Source organism: Erinaceus europaeus, chromosome 19, assembly GCF_950295315.1.
Source record: "Erinaceus europaeus chromosome 19, mEriEur2.1, whole genome shotgun sequence".
NCBI lineage: Eukaryota > Metazoa > Chordata > Mammalia > Eulipotyphla > Erinaceidae > Erinaceus > Erinaceus europaeus.
Window position 1 is genome coordinate 30227532 of NC_080180.1, and position 20934 is coordinate 30248465.

Consider the following 20934-nt stretch of genomic DNA (forward strand, 5'->3'; position numbering starts at 1 on the left):
AACAATAGGAAAGGAGTGCTAGACAAAGAGAAAGACACCTGCATCACTACTTCGCCACTCATGTATCTTCCACCCTCCAAAAAAAAAAGTTTGGGACTGGGGGCTTGAAGCCAGCTCCTTGCACACTGTAACATGTGCACTCTACCAGGTGTGCCACCACCTGGTCCCAAACACCTGTTTTTGAAGAGCCAACTAAGTAAGCACTGGCACTGCAGAAGGTAAATCGTACTCTTTAACTCACTCAACATTCCCAACTCTCTAAAATAAGCATCACACAAGCCCTACTGCAGGTGAAAAACTGATTCAGAGAGGTTGAGTGCGTCTGAGGACCCAGGGTGGTGGGGCTGAAGAACCTGGGCTCTGCTGGGCACACAGTAAAATGGCCCACCTACTCTGGTGGGCTGCCTACACCACTCACCCATCCCTCCAGCCAGATGGCCTGCACCTTTGGGCCATCATCTGATACATATTATCTCACTTACAGGTGCAACTTAGGAAATGAAGACCGAAAAGGAAAACACAAAGTGTAACTTGGATGGGGGTGGGAGGACAGTGTGTATGGCATCAATTAAAACTCTTCTGGAGAATGAGGGGGAGGAAAGGGGTGAAGAGGGCCTTGGGGTCCTGGTGCATGATGGTAAATGGGGATGACAGAGTTTTGCAGACACATATCATGAGGATATGCACCTATCTTTCAACAATTATACTGTAAACCATTAACCTCCCAATAAGATGAGAAAACAAAAAGAAATAAAGAAAATAAGTCAATGAAGACACAAAAATACAAGGGGAAAATAATCGCTTGACCGAAGAGAAAACTGAAGAGGCAATCTGCCTCTTCCTAGGCAGACCCTCCTCCTCCTTCATACGTTTCCCACAGGGGAAAGAAAGTCTTCTAGAACCTCCATTCAAAACTACTTGTCAGTTAAGAGGAGCCTGAGAAAGCCTGTCTGCCCTGGGTCTGCCACCATCTCAAGGACATAAACCTGAAGGCTTGCAGGGAATTCACCAATGAACAAACACACACGCACCCTACACAAAGGAAAGTATCCCTGTATCTCCTGTCAGGCAATTGATCCCATGCACAGAGCCAACAAAGTAAGTGGAAGGAGAACCTTCCATCAGCCTCCTGGGGACTGCCTCTAGCCTCCTTCCCACCTTTCCTTTGATCTTTCTCTCTGAGGTTGTGTATAAATAGATGATGACTTTTTTCTTTTCAGAGCCGGGAGAAAGCAGAAGTGCGAACCAGCAATGACTAAACCAAATGTCCCAGAGGCAAGGGGGGGAAGACCAAACCAATGTCAGGGAGGCAGGGGGTGCCCAGCCAACAGTGGACGTGCAAACAGAACACATAGCAAGCAACACAGGCGAACCCATTGTGATAATAAAATCAGAAGGCTTCACAAGCAGAATCCAGAAGCATACCAACACAAAGCAAAGGACTCTGGGGAAGAGGAGAAGGGAAGAGATAGAAGGGCATTGGGGTCCTGGTGTACAATGGTGAGAGTGTTTGTCAGGAAGATGAGAAATTGTTCCCATGTATCAAAATTGTACTGTATACTATTAACCACTCAATAAAGTGAATTAAAAAACAAACAGGAGCCGGGCGGTAGCACAGTGGGTTAAGCGCACATAGCATAAAGTGCAAGAACCAGTGTAAGGATCCCAATTCGAGCCCCAGCTCCTGACCTGCAAGGAGTTGGAGGAGGTCACTTAACTGTTGGTATGCTTCTATATTCTTCTTGTGAGACCTTCTGTTTTTATCATCACATTGGGTTCGCTTGTGTTGCTTGCAATGTGTTCTGTTTGCATGTCCACTGTTGGCTGGGCACCCCCCTGCCTCTGGGACATTGGTTTGGTCTCCCCCCCCCCCGCCTCCAGGACATTTGGTTTAGTCCTCGCTGGTTCACACTTTTTCCTTCTCCCCGCCCCCTATCATACATATTTCCTTTGTTCCTGACCCTTCCACCAGAGGAGAGAGATGCAGGACAGAATTGTGTTGTGATTAGAAGAGATTAGTTTTTTGAACTACATCCCCACTCATGAATAAAGCTGCATTCTCAGCTCAGCCATGAGTCCCTGGTCGTCTCTGTCTCCCACCCGAGAAACCAGCATGGAAAAATGGAGCCTGAACAGGGACTAACACCAATGTGGGACCTAACCTGCCCATCCACCAGATAAGTAAAGCCGTTTGGCTTCCTATCCACTATGGACTGCAGTTGGCGAGGCAGGTGCAGCACACGGTCCTGCCAGTCTCTCGCTCTCCACGTCTTTTGGCGTCACTGCTGGAGCCGCAGCCTGACCTGGGCTACTGTGGGCTGCAGAGTCCATGAGAACGTGAGTCCCACCGTAGCCTCTGCGGAGTCACTCTGGGCCACACTTTGGTTCCCTGACCGGGAAACTTTGGTTCCTTACGGCCGTGATCGTGGAGCTTGGGGGATGCACAGAGATTTCCCCTGGGACTTTCTGGACTACCTCTCACATGTTTCCCCCAAAGAGAGACTACTCTGACTTGGGGAGCATTCTCCATTGCCCTGGTGGTCCCCAAAAGTGGAGACACGTGGTTGGTCCTGCCCTCCTGATTTGGTTCTTTCTTCTATGGGAAGACATTTTTAAAAATGGGTGCCTGCAGCAATACAGCAAAAACCACCATAAGCACCCTAAATGGAATTTCAAAGAGCTTTTTGGACTAGGACGCCCTCTGGGGACTCATGATGCTACATGGTGAGATCTCGATAATCTGGTTCAAGAAATCCATTTGGATCCCTGTTCTCTGACATCGCCCACAAGATGGCATGACTACAATGCACCCCCCGAAACCAATGATGTGACCTGACACAACCTAAAGAAACAGATTCACAGACTCCAAAGCTCACTCTCTACAGAAAAACGGAATTCCGGTGGCTGATCTTCCCCATCGAGGCATACGTGCATCATTTCACCCCCTGGCATTTTTTCCGTGGTCATCTACTTTGGACTGGCACTTCTATCGGACTTACTGGTACACCTCTTGGACACTTGACACAACTCTACAGCAGCTTCCCTTTACACTGCTGGGTTTCTCAAAGACTGAATGCAGCCAGCTGCCTTGGGACTCTATAGGCCACACACACACCCCTGCTAGGTAATGCCCACAAAGACAAGAAACGCCCGTTGAGACATGAAACACCCCCAGAGGTAAGAGATGCCCACAGAGGCAGAAAATGTTCTTTAGCCTGATAGGCCTTGCCCACAGAAGCAAGAAACGCCCCCCTCAGGACTTCTCTTGGCATCACACTGGTTCTTGCTGCTCTCTTGTTCCTCCATGTCTTATGCCAGTTCTTTTGAAAATGCCTGTATGGTATAGGTTTCTGTTCACCCCACACTCCTGATACTATGGCCATTAGTTAAAAAGAAAGGGGGAATTGTTGGTATGCTTCTAGATTCTGCTTGTGAGACCTTCTATTTTTATCATCACATTGGGTTCGCTTGGGTTGCTTGCAATGTGTTCTTTTTGCATGTCCACTATTGGCTGGGCACCCCCTGCCTCCGGGACATTGATTTGGTCTTCTCCCCCCTGCCTCTAGGACATTTGGTTTAGTCCTCACTGGTTCGCACTTTTTCCTTCCCCCCGCCCCCTATCGTACATATTTCCTTTGTTCCTGACTCTTCCTCCAGAGGAGAGATGCAGGACAGAATTGTGTTGTGATTAGAAGAGATTAGTTTTTTGAACTACATCCCCACTCGTGAATAAAGATTAAACTGCATTCTCAGCTCAGCCATGAGTCCCTGGTCATCTCTATCTCCCACCCGCAAAACCAGCATGTCACTTCACAAGCAGTGAAGCAGATTTTCCAGTGCCTATCTTTCTCTCCCCGTCTTCCCCTCCACTATCGATTTCTCTCTGTCCTATCCAACAACAACAATAATAATAACAACAACAGCAATGATAAACAACAAGAGCAACAAAAGGGAAAAAATAGTCTCCCGAGCAGTGGATTAATAGTGCAGATACCAAGCTCCAGTGATAACCCTGGAGGCAACAATGTTGGTATTCTTCATAGTGGCTTGGTCCCCTTCCCCCCCATCTCTAGTTGATTGTGGTTTGGTCCTGCTAGTTTGGCGGGCCCGCTTGTCCCTGCCCCAAGGAACCCCGAGAGAGTTCCAGAGTTCCAGAGTTGGAGAGTTCTTGGCGCCACCATGTGAGAAGGAGGCAGGAGAGTTTTGTTTGGTGATTAGTTTGGGTTAGTTTATGAGTCGTTGTTCCTGAATAAATAAATACAGCTTCCCTGCCCAGCCGTGTGTCCTCGAGTCTCTGTTACCCGTCTGTGAAGCTAGCCCGGCCAGCTGAAGCTCCGAATTTTAACAACACAACAAACAAACAAAAACCAACTCAGTAGTTTTGTGGTCTGACCAGAAGCAGAGAATCTGAGGTTTCTCTCTGCTGGTCAGCTCTTTCCCTATTGTCCCTGGCCTCTGACCCCTGGCACCATTGGCCCCCTGCCAATGTCCCTCAGCCTCCTTCACTAGTGGCCCAGGACCAGGGAGACAGTAGTGAAACCTGCTACCCAAACAGACTCTTTATGAAGTTCTGTATGTTTACTAGCAGATTAAAATCTCTCAGTGTTATTGCCCTCCTGAGATTAGGTCTATTTCCTGTTCCGAGAAGCAGCTATAGGCCTCATCTATAATGGCCTGATGATTCCTTACAAGCTCCACGACCCTCTGCTGATGGCCCTTCTCAGCCACCAACCTGAAAGAGGAGGACTTGATTTATTATCCATGTCTCCAGTTCAGTGAAGTCAGACCCCACCTGCTTTCACCCTCTCCGTCGGAGGCCCTTCCTCAGTTCTTCCCAGTGCTGGTGCTGGCCGGGGCCAGCTATCCTCACCAAGTCCCCAGCCCATACACTGGGACATGCGGCCCTGGTGCAGAGTGGTTGACTTTTTTTAACTGGAATGTCATATTCCTTTACTAGGCAAGTAAACCAGGACACACAGTTATTTGGAGGGACAGGATGGAGAAATCCAGATGACTGTCAGCTTGATTATAAGTCTAGCTCCCTGCGGAGAAATCAGCTGAACTTGTTTAGCAGATGTTTGATCTCCACCCACCACCCAGACACTCTCCCCACAGGGTTCTCTTCAAACACTGTCATCAGCACCAGCCAGGTCTAAGTCCTGTCGCATCGTTAGCACAACCAAAAATGACCTTTCTTGTTCTAACCACCAGAAAAGGAGTTTGCTAAGAAAATTTATTCCCCTCCTCCTCATTTTTTTTATTTGTTTTGTTTTTGTTAATGCCACTTCTTAACTGATCTAGGCCAACCTTTCAGGTAGAAAAATAGATACAGAAAGTCCAGTGTGAGAGTGAAAGGGAGAGAAGTCCTAAGAACATGGCTATATAGGTACTCTGGACAGGCAAGGCCTCTTAGATGAACTGGCATTAAAGTGGTGACCTTAAGGAAGGGAAGAAAGCAAAGGAAGTATTTTTTCTAAAGAAATGGCACAGCCCCTGTGAAGACTTTATGAGAGAGCCAGTGGGGAGGAGGTGACCTTTGCTTCCAAGTCCTTTTTGTTTATTCTCTGGTTTTTAATGTAGGAGGTAGAGTGATACAGTAATATGAATGGGTTTTAGAAAGAAATTTCAGAACTTAGAAAATCCAAGTGAGTGGTCACCCAGGCTAACTAGGCTGCCCACTCGCAAAGCTCGGCAGGAAACCAGATTTCAAAGAGCTCTCTCTATATATATATATTATTTATTTATTGTATAGAAACAGTCAGAAATGTAAAGGGAAGGGGAAGATTGACAGAGCCTTGTGTGACCACTCACAGAGCATTCCCCTATAGGGAAGGGGGCTCCAACAGTGGTCCTTGTGCATTGTAATCTATGCTCTGAATCAGATGTGCCACCACCCAACTCCTCCTCTGTCCACTTGTCCTTCTCTCCCCCTCCTCCCCACAGAATTTGCTGAGAGCTATGGAGGACCTGAATTACCACCTAAGTAAACTCTGTAGGCAGGGTAACTGAGTGTGAACTTGGTGACTAGAAACAAGTCTATCACTTAAACCTGCCTTTAAGAACGTCACCAACCTTACCACTTTTTGCTCCAAATAGCTGGCATTTCCTTTAAAAAAAGTTATCTATTTCTAAAATATCTACCTCCACTGAGACTTCAAAGAGCAGGCAGCAGACTATAAATGCACTTGCTCTTGCCTTATCAGAGTGTGTGATGGGTCCCAGCTCGTCATCCCAGGCCTGATTAAAACTGACTTCACATAGTAGAAGAGGCTGGGACAGTTTCTCCAGATGACCAGCATCATGGTGGCTTTGCACTCACAGTAAGGTATGTCTCTGTCTTCTATAGGAAATTAGAGGGGTCAGTGGCACAAGACAAAAAACTATAAACACACATGCCATGGTTTGTGGGATATTAGGCCAGGGCAGATGGATACCAGCTTGTGAGCTAGCACTGTGGGGGTGATGCTGGGGGCATCTTGGTGAGCATAGAAGCTATGGACAGGAGTGGTGGGGGATCATAGCAGACCCACCATAGCAGGCCCAGCATCAGGAGGACCTGGAAGAGACAGCCGGACCCAGGGATGGTCTGAAGACCAAATCAGGGATTGTGTTAGCAATAGCAAGATGGTGCCCACTCCTGAGAACAGGAGCTGCCAAGCAGATTGTGTGGGCAGGACTTGGGTGTATGAAACTGAGGGAATATCTGGGAGTTGGGTCTCAGAGCAAGCACAGTCCCAGCTGTGAGAGCCCCGCAGGTCAATGCAGGCGCAGAGATGGCTCTTCTTCCCTGCCAAGTCCCCCAGAGTTCCTGGACTGTTCTGCTCACATCCCCTGCCACCGTGGGTCTTTACTCTGTGTTCCATGTGTCCCTACTACTGAACTGAGATTAACAGCCTGGCAAGAAGCTGTCTGGGTTCTTGACCAAGCATAATTGTCCCAGGCCAGAAGCTCCCCCAAGCAGAAGGGGAGCTGTTTCTACCTAGTTTGGGGTATGACCAATTATTGGAGCCTAGAAAACATGGGATTAGACTGGCTTTGCAGGCAGATGCGAACCCAGATCACAATCTCCAGGAGAATGGTGACAAAGATCACTTTGCACAGACTTTTCTGAGTCTGAGATAAAGGTACAGTGGGCCCATGTTCTTGCCCAAGGAGCTCTGAAAATAATTTCACATCTGTATCTAGCAGGCTTTCCCAATTTCCTGATTCTTTTCCTCCTTCTCACCCTCTTATGTGTCCCAAGCCCTAGATCCAAGCAAAGGTCCTTAAGTCTTAATATTCCCAAGTTCCTTCAAATCAATAAACCAATGAACTTCAAGATAGGAGTCATTTATTCTTCCTGGTTTTATTGAGATATTTTGAGAAGACCACAGAGAACACAGTTGTCTCATTTGAAGTATTTCATGGTGAAATCTCTGGTGTAGCCTGGACAGAAGAGCAATGTTCTAAGGCAGAGGGTGCTGCCTAGCACCCACTCCTCCACCGCATGGTCTCTCCTGCTCTTCAGAGACTGTTCTCTCTGCTCCTCCATGCAGTCAGCTGAGGACTCAGCCCCCAGTGGGGATGCCAGCAGGCCACATCCTCCACTCCCCAAGAATGGAGGAAGGATGATATAAGGCCAGGCTGGCCAGTTGGAATGGCTGGATGTTCATCACAAAAAAGACCTCACACTGGCCCTACAGACCCTGCTTCTGTCCCTCCAGATGCCCCAGTCCCCATCCCGCAGCCTCCCAATTCCCATTACTTCTGTGAGTCACCTTCCCCCAAAGCCTATCAGTTCTCCCATCTTTGCTGTCTGCAAATAACACAAATCCCCAAGTAGACTCTATGGCTACCTGGATGCACAGCAAGGCTGGCAGTGGCTGGGAATGAGGGCTGGCTGGCTGGCTGGTTACCGCCATGCAGGGGGTGGGGGGTGGGGGGGTTGATCAACACCATGGGCTGATATTCCTGGTGTGTGAAAAAAAGGCATTCGGGGGACCAGGGCTTGGGGGATAAACTAGTATCCCAAATCGGGGGGGGGGGGGGTGCAGCAGGGGAGGGGAATAAGAACGTGTCATTCTGAAGGCCATGCTGATAGGGAACCTCTAAAAAACCTGGCAGCCCTCTCTCTTCCTTTCTGCTATGAACATGAACTCACACAAACAAGTCCACACATAGGTGCATACATATACCCATGTGAATACACACACAAACACACACACACATACACTAGGTCAGCCCACAAGTACCCCCTTGCCCTCTCTGGGAAAATGTGGCAAATTCGCTGTCCAGGTTAAGCCTGAGCAGCAAATGGGGGGAAAAGGGGGCTTGAGAAAAGAGAAATCTTCACTTTTGGACCCTGACTCCCAAATACTCACAACAGGCTTCCTTCCTGGGTAGGAACCAGAAAGCAGGTCCTTGTTTTCAGACTTGGGGCTGGACAGTCACCCTGCCCTCAACCAGATGAGCACAGCCTTACAGGCTGCTGTCTTTAAACAACCTCCATCCAGATGTACTGCTAAGGCTTCCATCACCCCTCACCCAAGGCCTTCCACCCTTTCCCAGCTGAGGACCAACAGACAGTGACTGACAGCCAGGTGATGGACTCAGCAGGCTCGGACCCATCAGGTATAAAACCAGTGCTCACACCCACCAAGGGCTTGCCGTGGATAGAGGCACATTCTCTCTTCGGCCACCAGGAGCCCCAGCATGGTGACCAAGAGGTGGCACCAAGACAAGAACAAAACAGGAGCAGGCACACCCGAAGTGAGGCAGGAGGCACACTGCTTCCTAGAACGTTTATTGGAGCCTTGGCTAAATGTGAATACAGATCAGAACTCCCTTCCTTGGCCCCATCAGCCCAACCCAGGCAGGGACACAGGGTAAGACTTCTTTTCTCCTGTTATAGACAACATTATTAAAAAAAATAAACTTTACAATAGTACATTTTCGCTCATCTGGTATTATTTTGATAATTTTTGTTTCTTAAAAAAAGGAAAAAAAAGGGAACCACACAATATATGTATACAGATGTATATATACATATATGTTGGGGGGCTCCGTATGTACAGTTGAAGTACATTTCAGAAACGAGGAGACAGCAGATGGAAGAGTGGGTAGGAAGGGAGGATAAGGGGCTTCAGAGATTAGAGCACCTCCTATAGACCCTCTCCCCAAAAGACACACACCCAAGGAACTTGCCAGAAACTCAAAGAGTCAACAAGTAGTGTTTCTCTTTGATTTCAAATTTCTGCGACTAAGGATGAAGAAGCCACCTGGAGCTGGTGTCTACTTTTTTGCCCCCTCCCCCAGGAGGCTTCTAATATTGATTGTGCTCCCAAGAGGTCTCCAGCCTATGCTATGGTGGGGGCAGGGGCAGCCCCAACACCTCAGCACAGTAGGACACAGATCTACCCAGTCCTGGCAGTGAATCCATTCTTGTAGCAAAGCAGAGGCTGGCAACACTGCCAGGTTCCCATGCCAGCTTCAATGTTCCCTCTGCCAGTTGCCATCAGGTTTCTGGGGTAGGTTTCTTGGTCCTGGGGCTGTGGAGGCTTGTCTTGGTCTTGTGTTAGCAGGGTCCAGAGAAGAGAATAGCAGAGCATATGGAGGGATCCCTGAACCGTTAGGCCCCTCACCCAGGCTGCCAAGGCAGGAGGCCTTGAGCCAGCTTGTCTGTTTGGCTTTAGAAAAACTTCTCCAGTGAAGAAACCTGGGAGGAGACATGTTCAGAGAAAAGGTGGGGAAAGATTTTTTTTTTTTTGCAAGGAGTGTGTGTATCCACTTTGCCAGGTGGTTTCTTGTCTGTTTGCTTTTGGATGTCACCAATGCAGGTCCCCCTGGAGCTTACAAGGCCAGTGGCAGCATCAGGATGAAGGCGGTGGTGAGGACTACTGACGAGCAGGCTATGTAGGTGCCTGAGTTAGATTTGATCACCTTGTTACTCCCTGGGATGATATTTGTCGTGAGCTACAGCCGGGCCAGGAGGGGTGGCAGAAGCAAAAACAACAGGAAAAAGAAGTTAGTCTTCATATTCCAACAAAGCAAAGAACCCTTGGAAAGGTGGGAAGGAGGGGTTATAGTTTGAGGTCCTGGTGCATGATGGTGGATAAAGACCTAAAGCTGGGTTAGTGTTCTGCAGACACTTATCATGGGGAGATGAGAGATTGTACCTATGAGTCAATAGCTATACTGTTAACCCCCAACAAAATGACAAAAGGGGGGAAAAGAGTAAAAAGTGACTCTCCACATCAAACAAGTAAAAATGGAATTACCTTGGTTCAACATTTATCCAAAGGACACTTAAATATTAATTCAAAGGGATATACACACCCCTATGTTTATAGTTGCATTACTCTCAATATCAACAGCCCATCAAGAAATGACTGGCTAAAGAAGTTATGGGATATATTTTCATGGAATACTACCCTGCAATCAAAAAGGATGGTAGTATAGAACTGGGGGTGATTATTCTTAGCAAAATAAGTGAAGAGGTAAAAGACAATCACTGGATGGTTTCATTCATATGTGAGAGAACTGATATACAAGAACTTGCAACAAAGAAAAGAAAAAAATCAGAAGCAAATAAACTTTATCTTAGACTTTGTGAGATCTATGGTGGTTATTTTTGGGAGGAGAGAGGGTGCGGACACAAGACTTTGGTGGTGGGTGTGGTGTGGAACTATACATTGTAATCTTAAAATATTGTAACTCACTATTAGTCATAAATAAATAATGGGAAAAAACTAAAAGAAAATAATCAAGGATCTGGATAGTGGCACACCTGATTGAGTGCATACATTACAGTGTGCAAGGTCCTAGGTTCAAGCTCCCAGTCCCCACCTGAAGGGGGGAAGCTTCAGAATCCATGAAGCAGTGCGGCAGATCTCTTTCGTCTTACCTCTCACTTCCTTATTGATTTCCTGTCTCTACCCAACAAATAAATTAATTAAAATTAAATTCTATATTTAAAAAGAGGAGAAAAATAATTTAAAATAGTATAACTTCAAATGAAGTAAAAAGAAAAAAACTTTAAAATGGTGGTGGTATGTGTGTGGGGAGGGGGGTTAGTAGGCTGGAATCAGACTAAGAAAAGGTCCTGGGAATCCTCCAGCCCTTCCCAGGCACAGCTAGGCTCCCAGGGATCAGGGCTGAAACTAAGGTCTCCAGACACAAGACAGCAGCTCCAGGATAGAGCTGCTCCTCCAGCCTCAGGGCTGACACTGCCAAGAGAAAAGGTCTGTGGAGGTGGGTGCAATACAAGTCTTAAGAAGCAGCAGCTACTACTCACGACCTGCTTCTTGTGGGCCAAGAGGAGAAAAGCTCCCTGTTCCTCAGTTCATTTGTCTCCTTCCTGCTCCATGAAGCCTCCCCAGCATGTCCTTATCTGGGATTTCTCTCCCTTTTTATTTTTAAAATATTTTATTTATTATTTACTTCAATTAGAGATATACAGAAAGAAAGAAAGAGATACCAGAGCACTGTCCAGCTCTGGCTTATGGTGTCACTGGGGACTGAACCCAGGAGCTAAGAACCTGAGGCATGAAAGTCCATTTTGCCGTCTCCCTAGCCCTTGGGTTCTCTCTCCTTTTGCAGACTCTCACAACTTTTCACTAAGTTAGACATATCCTATAAGTGGAAATTGGGCTTATTCCTGCCACTTGGTCCTCCAAAGAAGAGGACACTTTTTAATTCCTTTCTCTCCTCAATACCCCAGGAACCAGAGCAAGTGCAAATGTCTTTAAGGGGTAAGGGAGATTCAGCTCAAAGCCCTGTACTGCCCAGTTCCCAGAAGAAGGAGTGCCCACAGAGATGAAAGGGAGCCCCAGCAGTGGGATCTGAGTTTGAGGCTGGGCTGGGAATTAGTGCCCTTGCCCCACAATTCAGTCTGCTGTGCCCACCCCCGTCAGTCCTTCTCTCACCTCTGTGAAGCACATGCTGAACTCTTTGGAATTGTTGGCCTTCAGCCCCTGCTCCTGTGGGAGAGAAGGAGCTGGTAAAGATGGGTTACCAGGGCCAGGTCTCTGCCCTGTGCCTGGGACTGGACCAAACAGTTTGTGGCTTCACCCTCCCATGTTGCTACAAGGAACAAGGATGCCAGCTCAGTCCCATGCAGCTCGAGACACTTGCTCCTATGTGATGCCCGCAGTCACTACATCTTGCTTGTCTGAGTTCCAGGAGAAGAGCTCTTATCCTGGTCTCCAACCATACGCACTGTAGCAGACTGATGGCAGACTTGTCTACTACTCAGCCCTCTGGACAGGGCAGGACTATGTCATCTTTTCTTCACACTAGTCAATGTCTGACTCAGAGCAGCAACCCAGCAAATGTTTTACCACATGGATGCATTTATGAATGAATGAATGAGTGAATGAATGAATGAATTAACAGCATAGATCAAAAATGGCATCCACATACCTAGCCTAGAAAGATACTGAGCCCTTATGTGGACTCACAGGAAAGAGAACTATAACTAATGAGTCACCTCTCATGCACATTAGGCAAGCACTTGCCAATGGTGCCCAGGGTTAGTCATTTCACCCAAACATATATGGAGTACCTGGACACCCTGTGGTACTGATTTCAAGGTCCTTTAATGTAGACATAACCACGTGACTGCAGGTTCAGAGCTTGGATGTGGACAGTCCTGCATTAGCAACACCCATGAGAGCCAGTATGTCTCTCCTACCTTCCTAGCTTAGTTTCCAAGGTACTTGGAAGTGGAGAGGTTCTGGCTATCAGAAGCAACTGAAAAGTCCAAGAAAGCCTGCTTCAGTTACTGTCCTGGCCAGGAGGATCAACAGTCCATCAGCCATCACAGGCAGTCTACTAACAAGGGCATCTAGTCAGCTCAGCACCATCCCAGCTGTCTCAGAGGCCCCAGCCAAGAGCAGAGGCACTGCCAAGGATGAGAGAGACGTGGAGACAGGGTTGCAGCGGCGAGTCAGGGCCAGACTCAGAGAGACAGAAACTGTTTAAGGCCAGGGCATCCACCAGGGCTCCAGGTGCTAGGATCCAACCTGCAGTCACGCAGAGAGAGCTGGACCCGAGATAGGCCCCCCACAAGAAACCCGGCAGTGCTATAGGTGTCTCTCTTACTCATTCTCTCTCTCTTTCTCTCACTTTCAGTGTGTGTGTGTGTGTGTGTGTGTGTGTGTGTGTGTGTGTGTGTGTGTGTGTGTGTGTGTGTGTGTATGTGTACCTCTCTCTCCTTTTTATTTCCACTGTTCTAGGTTGGGGTTGTTGTTTCAGGAGTGGTAGGTTTGTTGTACAAGCACTGAGCCTGTGATAATCCAGGTGGCAATAAATGGTATAATATTTTATATATATTAAGAACAAAATAAAGGAAAGCCTGGACTTGTTTCTCAGAGGGAGTAGGACTACAGGGTTGGGGGTACTGGGAAATATCATAGTAGAAGAAATATGAGGGGAATGAGAAGGGGCAAAGAGGCAGAGAAGAGGAAGGAAAAGGAGGGAAAGAGGAAAGGCAGCATTCAGGGAGGCAGGAGGTCTGGGGTGGGGGAAAAAGAGAAGCAGAGGGGCAGGAGCCTCCATCATCTCCCTCCTCAGACTCACTCTCTCCTGTAAAAATAGAGTCCAAGGGAGCTCACCCCAGCTTGTGTGCTCTCCCAGGGGCTCTGGAGAGCTTTGGTGGGAGACAGTTTTAGCCTCCACACTCCCCATCTCATGCCCCATGGTAACCCGTTCTGGACCCACCATCCATAGCCTCCACCTTAGTCTTTCTGAACACAGGGCATTTGGGCCAGTAGACTCCAGAGCCTGCAGGGCACATGCTGAGTGTGGTTGGATGCCCAGAGATATGGTGACACCTCTCAGCAGCTCTAAGGCACCTTCTTCAGGACCCAGCTTCCAGAAGGTAGGATCTAAGGGGCAGATACACTATCCTTTTATCTACTGGAGACTCAGTGTCCTTGTTTATGAAACAAGACACACAAAGGGAACTCCCTGACCTACTGTGACCATCACAGCAGAGTATGTGACATGTTGGCACAGCAAAGCTGCTTAAGCCTGAGATCCTTAAGTCTGTGGACAAGAAGTGAACATGAAGTTTTGTATCTCAAGAGGAGGCTATTTGGGGGCTGGCCAGTGATGCACAGGGTTAAGCACAGATATTGCCATGAACAAGGGCCCAGGTTCTAACCCCTGCTCCCCTCCTGCAGAAGGGAAACTTCATGAGCAGTGAAGCAGGTCTGCAGGTGACTATCTTTCTTTCCTTCCTCTTCCCCATCTCTCAATTTCTCTCCATTCTATGCAATAAAATTGAAAGGGGAAAAAATGCTGCTGGGAGCGACGGATTTGTAATGTTGGTACTTAGCCCCAGCAATAACCCTGGTGGCAGTAAAAATTTAAAAATAAAATAAAGAGGAGTCTATGGGGCTGCTGTGAACCCCAGGGTGGGTCAAAGCCTGAAGTAACTCCAGACACAGCTCAGGCAGTGTTGAGAGAACTGTTCCAACTTCTAGAAAATGCTGAGCAGTATATACTGCTTTGACTGCCCACCCAACCACCCCCATGTCCACCAAGGACAAACTGGGGACCCCTCATCCAGCCTTGACACACAGAGCAGTGTGTGTGTGTGTGTGTGTGTGTGTGTGTGTGTGTGTGTGTGTGTGTGTAGAGGGGAAGTTGCCCACCTTCTGACCTTTTTTGCAAGTGGCAGGAAGGGAAGTTTGGAGAGCAGGCAGCTAGCTCCCTGCCAAATGCCAGACTATCTGTGACTCCAAGACTTTGCCTCCTCCCTCCCATTAGATTTCTCTACAGGGGGTCTAGAGAGCAATGTGTCACAGTTCTCAGCCCTAATGAAAGAAATAACTTCCTCTGTCATCTCTAAATGGCTAAGTTAATGGAAAGGGGGATAAGGCTCCAAAGCTGCAGACTTCCTGAGGCCAACCTCCCCCCACCGCCCTCCCATGCTACCTGCCCACCTCCTGAAACTTCTAAATACTCTACGGAGTCCAGGTGAAGACAGGTGAGCTGCTCCAGCCCTGCCTCCATTCCTAGTCTGAGTCTCTCATCTCCTTGAGGCTATTTCAGGACCTAGGAACCCAGAGAACACAGACTTTTGGGAGGAGAATTCAGCTTCCAACAGCAAATGTTCTGTCTCTGCAGGAAGAGCTGAGAAGCTTGAAAGGGCTGGCCAGGCAGTTGGCATTTGTTGCTGTATAAAGTCAATGTTTATATGGCTACTGCCTGCCTGATGACCATGTCCCAGAGAATAGCAAGCCAAGAAACTCTGCATGGAAGCCCTATAATGGCTCACTCGGTAGAGCACACGAGGTACCATGCACAAGGACCAAGGTTCAAGTCCCAGTCCCCACCTTCAGGGGAAAAATTTCAAGACCAGCAAAGCAGTGCTGCAGGTGCCACTCTTTCTCTCTCCTTCTTCATCTTTCCCTCTCAGTTTGTCTCTAACGAAAAGAAAAGAAAAGAAAAGAAAAGAAAAGAAAAGAAAAGAAAAGAAAAGAAAAGAAATGAAATGAAAAAGAAATTACACTGTGGTTGCCAGGATGTGGTCCTGTTTCAGGAAAGCCCAAGTTAGCCCAACAGAGAACAGACCGGATTTGAGGGTAGCACTTCTGCAGCTGCTCTGTGTTTACCTCCTCCAGACCTTCGATCTCTCTCCCCTATTCTCAGTCCCCCCACACCCCAGCAGTCAGGCTTCCCTGTCCTGTCAGGCTGAGCAGCAATGTCCACCTTGCTCATCAGGCCTCTGACTGCATGCCCTGTGCAAAGAAGTTCCCCCAAAGCTTTGTCAGTACCCAGGGTGTGTCCATCACTCCCCCAAGTTGTGTGAGCTTGCAGCCTGGCCACACCACCATATGAGGACCACAGGGCACCGGCCTAAGAGTGTGTCACCCTTGGCACTTGGACAAGGTGACATGCAGAGCATCTGAGCTTATGCTGAATAAATGAACCCATGAATGAATGAATTAATGAAATGAGACAGAAGGGAGAAAAATTATCTCAGAGCTATGATACAGGCCATATTTGCAGATCAGAAGCATGTAGTTAACAGAAATCCTTTGCCCTGAGTCTAAATCTCAAATTTATTTATCTATTTATTTAATTTACTTATTTTTGGTTTTGCCACCAAGGTCATCACTAGGGCTCTGTGCCCATATGGCCCCACCATTCCCAGCAGCCTTCTTTTTTTTTTTTTTACATTTTTTTAGAGAATGAGAGATAGAGAGGACAGATACCTACAACACTGCTCCATTACTCATAAACCTTCCTCCTCCCTGTAGGTGGGTACCAGGGACTTGAACCAGGGTCCTTAGACAAAGCAACATATGCACTCTACCCAGATGAGCTACAGCCAAGTCCTCAGGATCTCCCCTTGAGTAGGCTCTGGGAAAGCTGGGGAATTCCCAAGAGAATTCCCAAGAGCAGGACCAGCTAACAGGTGGCAAGCATTACCATGACTGGCAGAGCTGCTTGTCATCCTAGCATGAAACTGAGCCATCAACTGTCTGCTCAGTGGCCCAGAGTCCCACAGCAGCCATTCAGGCATGTGTCATGTAATTAGGAGCTACCCAAGGGTGACAGGGGTGCCAGCCCCAATCAGAATGGGTGGCCTAATGGAGGGTAGCAGGGCATGGAAGTGCCATGCTGAACTGGCATAAGGGTACTTGGAAATCAGCTGTTATGGTGCAGGGAGAGTGGGGGTTCCCAGCAAGGGTGGGCAGAAACCTGTAATACAACAAGTTCCCCACCAGGCCCCCCTCCCTCTCCTTTCCCTCTCGTTTCATGCATCTTTCAGCTCTCTCTGGGCACTGTGAACACCCTTTGTTTGTTGACTTCCTTTTAGTTTTACTGAGGTTATTATAGTTGATGATAAAAAAGTACATATTCTAAATGAAAAATTCAATGGCACCAACAATTAGCCAATCAAGAAATTATCACTTCATATCTTCCCTGCTTTTCTTTGCCTTTATTTTTTTCTTTTGTGGGGAAAGCACCCATGAACTACCTTTCTGGCCAATCTCAGGAACACAACCCAATACTGTCACCCAGCCACACCTCTACACCAGCTCTCCAGAGTACTCATACATCTTGCTGGACAAGCTAAGTGCCTCCCACCGAGGCTCAGCCTGCTGCCCACTCAAAGTCCACTCTGACACCTTAGCCCACACACCCTCCTGGCCTGCACCCCACTGACTGAACTGCAGTCTCCACTACTGGAAACCTTGTGAGCCATGACCTATGATCCACCATCCTCTCTTGGGCCCCCTCTCACAGTCTACACCAGGTCCTCTTTGTTCTGGGGTATATTTACGTGTGTGCACACATATGGGAATATGATACATGGGTGTAAGAGAGAGAGAGAGTCAATAACTGGGTGATGTGACTAGAACCAACCTTCTAGGAAAAGAATCTCTGGCCACACATGGTGTGAAGGAATGAAGGTAGCTCAACAGAAACACTGAGTTGGGAGTCCTACAGCATGCTTCCCTGGTACCACAGGTGTTCCCTATTATGACACTGACCACAGTTCATGGTTTTTGCCTGTTGAGTTGTTTGACCATCAGCAAGACTATAAGGAATGCAACAGTTAGCCTCATTCACCAACCTCTCCCTAGAGTATAACAGAAGACCTACAGAAAGAATGCATGATGGAGACACAGGCACAGATGGATAGATGGATGGACAAGCAAATAAATGTCCTGGGCTTTGAAATCAGATGTGTTGGGAATCTTATTCTACCACTAACAAGCCCTGTAAGTGATTTGGGCATGAGACCCAGCCCTTCCGGGTCAGACCCAGTGTGTTAAAACAAGAAGTATATATTGAGCCAACTGAACAGCCCCCTGGTACACTGCTGGCAAGTGGCTAAGAAATGGTGTCATTCTGCCCATCTGGTGGCCCCAGGGCTCTGACACAGTCCTCTGCAGAGCAGGGGACTACCATGTACATGATGGAGGCCAGAGGTAAGAAAAGGCTAGCTCTGCCCTGCCTCTGGTGGCCCCTCCCAGTACCCAGTTTGCTAGCGTCCACACCAGCCAGCATCACAGCACTGCCCCCAGGCCCTCCGCCTGCCCCCAGCTCCACGTTCCCTCACCTGGATGGAGGTGCACGTAGTGATGACACTGGTCCCCAAGCTGGTGCTATCACTGAGATCATCGGGCAAAGACGGTGTTTTCTCCACCCGAGAGGCCTGAGTGGCCTGGAAGGTGGGGCTTTTGGGGGAAAGGTTCACATCTGTGCCATTGCCAAAGGCCTGGATGGCATTGCCTGTGTCAGGGAGAGAGAGAAGGTGGAAGCAGAGAAACCAGGGGTCACCTCCAGTCATTTTGTCCCTTACCACTCCAACACAATACTCACAGAAGCCAGGGAGGATTAATAGCTTGTCCAGACTCAACTCCACTGAAGAGAGAGAGCAGAACGGAGGGTATGGGGGCCCAGTGGGAGAGTGTCACCTTCCTGTGCTTGGTGCTCCAGGCACATCCTCCTTGGGGAGTGTCCCCACCCCGGCCCCCAGGCACACATAGGTGCTCCTAGCTCCTCTGCTATCTCTGAGGCTCCTAGGCCTCCATCAGTGGCTTCCAAGGGCCCAGATTCACGAGTTGGTAACAAACTTGGTTATCCCTCTGCCCCCCACTCCACTCCCCACCTGCAGGGGGACACTTCACAATCCATGAAGCAGGTCTGCAGGTGTCTGTTTTTCTCTATCTCTATCTCCTCCTCCCCTCCAATTTCTCTCCGTCCTATCCAATAAAAGGATAAATAAATAAATAAATAAATAAATAAATAAATAGGAAGTTAATTTGTAGTGCCAGCATTGAGCCCCACTGATAACCCTAGTGGCAAAATAAATAAATGAGCAAACAAGCCAAGGGCCCACATTCAGGCCTCCTCCTTCTTTCCCTCTTCATACCACTCCTGGTGGGGCATTTCAGCATTATCTACACAGATCGCAAAAATTAACAAATGGGATCTCTCAGACAGAACTCTGTACCTGAGACTTGAGCCTGTAACCAAGTGCCTACAGAAATCCTCACCTCCAAGACCAAGTCTCAGATTCATCCCCCCACCCCCACAGTGGGACTGGGCATTGCACCCTCCCACTGCCAACTGCCCTCCCCAGGTTTCTAGTCTCCATCTACCCAAGTTCCCCACTTCCCCATAGGCCTCCCTAACCACCTGATTACCATCAACTGAGCTTTTTCTATACCCTTCTACCATCCCTGTGACTGCTCTGGTCACATGGGCACTGTACTTTACTGCCAGCAGCTCCTGTGTCCTCTAGAGAACTCCATGTTGGTCACCTGCCAGAAACATATCCCTCCTCCTAGCTCCCACACAGGCCAGAATCAGAGAGTGAGGCTTCTGGATGTAGTTCTGCCCACAGCACCACCAGCTGACAGCCCTCCTAGCTTCACCATGCCCCTACCATCCACAGGCCCATCAGACCTACATGTTGTCAGGTCTATGAGGCTCTTCATCACAGAGGACCTGACACATTGTCCAGAGAGCTCCAGGTGCACTGTGCTTTGCAGCAAAACTAAAGCTCTTCACTTTGTTCAATCTACCTCTGCCCAGGTAGGCAGGTTCACTCCCTGCCTCTCCAGCTGACTGATGCCCAGAGCACCTGCTGAGAAGAAGCCTTCATAGTCTCCTCCTGCAGGCTGATGGGTGGGCATCCCTGCCTCAGGCCCCTTTGCACCCTGTGAAGAACCCCTACAAGTACTGCCCACCATGCTGTGATCAGAGGTGAACCCAAGAGTGGCTCTCCACCCCCCAAATTCCATGGCAGGCCCAGGAATCTCTATCTCTGAATATCCAGGGCAGTACAGAAAGGGAGAGTGAACAGATGAACAGAAAGAAGAAAAGAGAAAGGAGAGAAAAGAGTTCAGGTGTGACAAGGTCAAGGTGTCATGTCTGAAGGATTCCTATGACTTTCAAAGAGTCACTGAATATCTCAGGACAGCAGACGAAAACCTTTGGCCTTGACTTCACATGGGTTCAAGGTCCCCAGAGGTAAGCTGTGCAGTTTGTTGAAAGTCCTGCTGTGACTCTCTGGGAACAAAAAAAACCGAGGTCTGGGTAGAGGACACACAAGCTGGAGAAGCCCCACGGTGACCACCAGTCTCCTCCACAGAGGAAAGAGGAAATGGTGAGGCAAATCCCAAGGCCTCAGCCAGAGGCTGCTGGGGACAGAAGGACACTGCAGGACTTACGGAGGCACGGGTTCTCGGTGAAGTCCCTGAGGAACTTCTCGCACTCCTCCTCCAAATTCCCGCTGCCACGACAACTGCACCAGGGGGACACCACAATGCCAGTGGGGCTGGAGTCCACGTAGTTGGGTGTCATGTCAAAGCCTGGGTGGCAAGAAGGGGAGCAAAGGAGATGAGCAGTTAGGCATCGTTTCCCTGAGGTTCTGGCTCAGGATCACGAGCCTTTGCTTTTTCCACTGCAAGCAGTGTGTTCTAGAGTCCCGGAGACCAAGGCTTGTTGGGATCCCAGTGCCACAGTGCCAACACCATTCTCTCTCTGGGTGATCCCATGTGATTTGATCAAGCTCTCGAAGCCTCAGTTTCCACATCCATGAGTGGAGACACCAATACCTCCAAAGTAATTAAATTAGGACAGCCCACAAAATTAAACTAGACAAGACAGTCCATTAAGCTGAATTAAATAAGACAGCCCATTAAACTGCTGAGTGTACTACCTGGACTGTTAGAACCAAGTGATAAATGTTGCCTTTTCTTATTTCCAAAGCCTCACAAAGTCTCAAGGTTGGGGCTGGAGTGGGAGTGGAATAGCCCGCCCCCACCAAAGAGCTGTGCCTGCTGGTGGTTTCCAATAGTAGTTCTATTGGAAACTGTCACAGAGAAGGGGGACACTCTGTAGTCCCCAATGGGCCCTGAGCTGAGCCAGGCCTCCATCCTCTTCAGAGTAGGGGGCCCAGGCCCCCCAGTGCAAGGCAGCTTA

General features: G+C 48.5%; 1 protein-coding gene across 5 annotated transcripts in view; it reads right to left on the minus strand.

The window, feature by feature from the left end:
- Positions 1 to 7320: 7320 nt before the first annotated feature.
- Positions 7321 to 20934, minus strand: part of GFRA2 (GDNF family receptor alpha 2) — a 104697-nt gene continuing 91083 nt past the window's right edge. For 4 of the 5 annotated variants that reach the window (XM_060178784.1, XM_060178787.1, XM_007529157.3 and 1 more), the window contains 4 exons: positions 20181 to 20321; positions 18062 to 18234; positions 11904 to 11957; positions 7321 to 9951 (listed from right to left, as the gene is read on the minus strand). In XM_060178784.1, the coding sequence (XP_060034767.1) occupies positions 9829 to 9951; positions 11904 to 11957; positions 18062 to 18234; positions 20181 to 20321 (491 nt within the window). In that variant the 3' untranslated portion in view covers positions 7321 to 9828. The remainder of the gene's footprint in view (positions 9952 to 11903; positions 11958 to 18061; positions 18235 to 20180; positions 20322 to 20934) is intronic. The other variant, XM_060178785.1, reaches the window with a different exon arrangement.